Source organism: Mus pahari, chromosome 2 (genome assembly GCF_900095145.1).
Source record: "Mus pahari chromosome 2, PAHARI_EIJ_v1.1, whole genome shotgun sequence".
Classification (NCBI taxonomy): Eukaryota; Metazoa; Chordata; class Mammalia; order Rodentia; family Muridae; genus Mus; species Mus pahari.
The window spans coordinates 62269845-62273778 of record NC_034591.1 but is presented as its reverse complement, the minus strand read 5'-3'; the positions used below and the strand labels follow the sequence as shown (position 1 = coordinate 62273778).

Here is a 3934-nt window from a genome sequence, read left to right as displayed (position 1 = left end):
CTCCTCCTCCTCCTCTTCTTTCTTCTCTTCTTTATATCCATAGTAGCTGGACTAGTTTACATCTACCTAACTCATCAGCATGCTGCATTGGCTCTGTTTTTCAAATGATCCAGAATGTGACTTCATCTAGTCCTTGTTATTGCTGCCCTTGTTTTTGCCACCTTCTTTTATCATCTGTGTTTTTGCAAGAGCCTTTTTAGTTTAATTCAGCTTAGGATCTGTAGTGATCCTATTAAATTATGGGAGCTATTGTTACTCTTTTGCTCACAGCAATTTTATGATTTTCTGATGCTGTCCTAGCTTTATAAAATCATGTGCTAGGATTTTTAAGTTGCATGATCCTGTACAGGTAACCATAGCTTTTGTGTGCTCATGTGCATAGTGATGATATTTCAGGATTTCACAGCATACATCTCTATTATTCATCTCTTATATTCTTCATGTCCCTCTTCTGAAGTTTCCCTGAGCCTTGGGATTAAGGAAGGGTGGTACAGATGAATGCTGAGCTGTAGATGGGATGTCTATGTTGTTAGATTTTTGAGAAACTTCCTCATTGACTTCCACAGTATCTGGACTGGTTTCTCTATCTATCAGCAGGGTATAGGAGCTTCCTGTGTCCACATCTTTGCCATCATTTGTTGCCAATGATATTTTTAATGGCTGACATTGTAAGTGGAGTAGATTGAATCTTAATGTATTATCATTTAATTGTCTTTCTTTTCATGTGATGAATAAAAGAAATGAAGGATAATACTCTTGAATTTGTTCCCTTTAAGTTGAAAGGAAATCATCTGGTCTTTAAGAGTTATTATTTTAACTATAATGTTTCGATGCAACCCTTTTCAGATTAAAGAATTTACGTTGTGTTCTGAGCTTGTTGAATGTGTGTTTCTTTTTTTTTAAATGAATTATACATTTTTTTTTAAAGATTTGTTTATTATCATACATAAGTACACTGTAGCTGTCTTATATGCACCAGAAGAGGGCATCAGCTCTCTTTTCGGGTGGTTGTGAGCCACTATGTGGTTGCTGGAATTTGAACTCAGGACCTTTGGAAGAGCAGTCAGTGCTCTTACCCGCTGAACCATCTCACCAGCCTGAATGTGTGTTTCTTATGAAAAGTGATCAACCTATCACTTACTTTTAATAAAGGTAAGGAGAGATTATATTTTTCCTTTATTTATTTAACATTCAACAGTACATTGATTGAATCTTGTATGTCCAAACTACTGTACCCCTGCAATAAATCTCATTTGGTTATAGTATTTGATGGTGCCTATTTTCAGGTTCTGGTTTCTGGTTTCTGGTTTTGGTTGAGACTGTGTACTTATATACAGAAGGATAAAATGGCCTATAATTTGTATTTCTTGTGATATCATTTTTATTAATGACACTGACCTTATAGAAGGACTTGGTAAATGTTCTCTTTCCTTCTATTTATTCTATCTAAAAACCTCTATGAAGAAATAATATTAGTTCTTCTTTTAAAACTCTGCTGTGGTTTGCCAAAATAGCAATGTGGTCCATAGCTATATCTGGTAAGATTTAAATTTACTAGTTTATTTTTATATGCTATCAATATATTTGGATCATTTTAATACATTGGTGAATTCAGTATTTATAGAAAAAATTCTCTACAGTTGTTCACAGAATTCTCTCACAATTCTTTACATATTTGCTAAATTGGAGATGATGTTTCTTTACAGTGGTAATTTTAGTGTTATATGAATGGTTTTCCACTTGTGTTTGTTTGTGTATAAGCTTGTGTGTGAGTGTGTATAGTGGCTAGAGATGTGAGTATCAGGTACCCTATTTTATCACTTTCTGCTTTATTCCCTTGAGGCAGGGTCCCTTATTGAAACAGAAGTTTCATTGTCAGCCATCAAACTTCAGCAAACCTTCTGTTTCTGACCCCTAGATCCCTGGGGTACAAAAGTGTGTACAGCCACATCCAACTTCTCTTATATCTGTGTTGAGATCGAAACCTTAGCCCTCATGCTTGTGCAGCAAATGCTTTTCGTGACTGAGCCACCTTCTCAGCACTTCATCCCTATCTCTTCTGTAGACTTGCTGTTGGTCAATTAAGCTAATGTTTGGTAATTTTGTCGATTTTTTTTTTTTAAAAAATAACAATGTTAGCAATCATTAATTATATCATTTTTCAATTTTTGATTTTATTTATATATGTTCTAGTCTATATTATTTTATTTCTTCTGTTTTCTCTGGTGTTTAATTAGCTTTACTTAAAAATAAATGATTGGAGACAAAATGTGAATAATTGATGCAAATATGAGTGAGGAATGGTGTTTCATTGTTTCCCACTCTGTAAATAAAAGTGTCTCTCAACATTGGAATTCAATCTAGAAATTGGATTCATTATGAGTCCATTATTATTGAGTCCATTATGAATATATCATTTCCCTGTTATTTTGACCCATTTCCAGAGCTAGAATTTGAGCAATTACAATATTTTAAAACAAGAATTCTAACAAGGCACAGTAGAACAAGTCTTAAACTCCAGGACTTGGGAGACAGAGGCAGACGTACTTCTGTGACTACAAGTCTAGCCTAATCTTTATAGTAAATTCCAGGATACCCAGGGCCACATAGTGATAATCTATCTCAAAAGTAAGTAAGTAAACAAGCAAACAAATAACAATAAATAAATAAAATCATACTTCTAGTTGGGAAATTTTCCCGACTTTTGCTTCAGTTAACCAAATGTTTCAGTAGCATGGCCCTACCCAACTCACATTCTCTGTGCCCCTCACGCAGGTGTCTTCTTCTGCAGTGCTCTGTGGAAGGCTTCCTTCACCTGGGTGTTCCTCAGACTATAGATGAGGGGATTCAGCAGTGGGTTAAAGAGACTGTGGAACAGTGACAAAATTTTTTCCTGCTCCTCTCGCTGATCAGAATCAGGAACCATATAAACCAACATGGCTATACCAAAGAAGAGCCCCACCACACAGAGATGGGAGGAACAGGTGGAAAAGGCCTTCCTGCGACCCTCTTTTGACTGCATTTTCAGGATGGTCCAGAGGATGTGTGTGTAAGAGACAAGCATTGAGCAAAGGGGCCCAACTAAGACGAACACACATGCAGCAAGGATGACGATTTGGTTGATCATAGTGTCAGCACAGGCCAGCTTGAGAACAGCCAGGATTTCACAAAAGAGGTGGTTTATTTCCTGGGGCCCACAAAAGGGCAACCTTAGCAAAAGAATTGTGTGCGCCACAGAGAGGATAAATCCACATGACCAAGATGTGACAGCCAGGGCCACACATACTTTCCAGCTCATGATGACAGTGTAGTGTAGGGGGTGGCAGATGGCCACAAACCTGTCATAGGACATGGCTGCCAAAATCAAGCACTCTGAAGCAGCAAAGGCCAAATACAAGAATGTCTGTGTGATGCATGGGACAAATGAGATGGTTCTTTTCTGGTTCATAAGGTTGGACAACATCTTGGGGACATTGTTGGAAGCATAGGACATGTCAAGAATGGCCAGATGAGAAAGAAAGAAGTACATTGGGGTGTGCAGCCTGGCGTCCAGACAGATGAGTGCTAAGATTATTCCATTTGCGAGCAGGCTGGAGATGTACAGCAGGGAGAAGATCCAAAAAAGGAACATTTCCATACCTGCGCTGAGCTGGAGTCCCACGAGGATGAAGTCTGTGATCCATGTCTGGTTGGCTCCCATTCCTATATGAGAGCTGGTGTAGTGGTGATGTGAGACTGAAAGTCCAGAACTGAACAGCAAATGAAAACTGAATTTACTCATTGTAAAACAAGTGCAGAGACATTTCAGTGCTTCCTCTTATTTCACACTTCCTGGCAGCCATTGTGATTCTGAAACTTTATTATAAAAAGCACATTCAAAGCCGGGCGTGGTGGCGCACACCTTTAATCCCAGCACTCGGGAGGCAGAGGCAGG

The 3934-nt window shown here is 38.2% G+C and overlaps 1 protein-coding gene across 1 annotated transcript; it reads right to left on the bottom strand.

The window, feature by feature from the left end:
• Positions 1-2738: 2738 nt before the first annotated feature.
• LOC110316664 (olfactory receptor 2A2-like) lies at positions 2739-3742 on the bottom strand. Its single transcript, XM_021191094.1, has one exon. It carries the CDS (start codon positions 3698-3700, stop codon positions 2768-2770), a length of 933 nt encoding a protein of 310 aa, XP_021046753.1. The 5' UTR covers positions 3701-3742; the 3' UTR covers positions 2739-2767.
• Between the last annotated feature and the right edge of the window lie 192 nt (positions 3743-3934).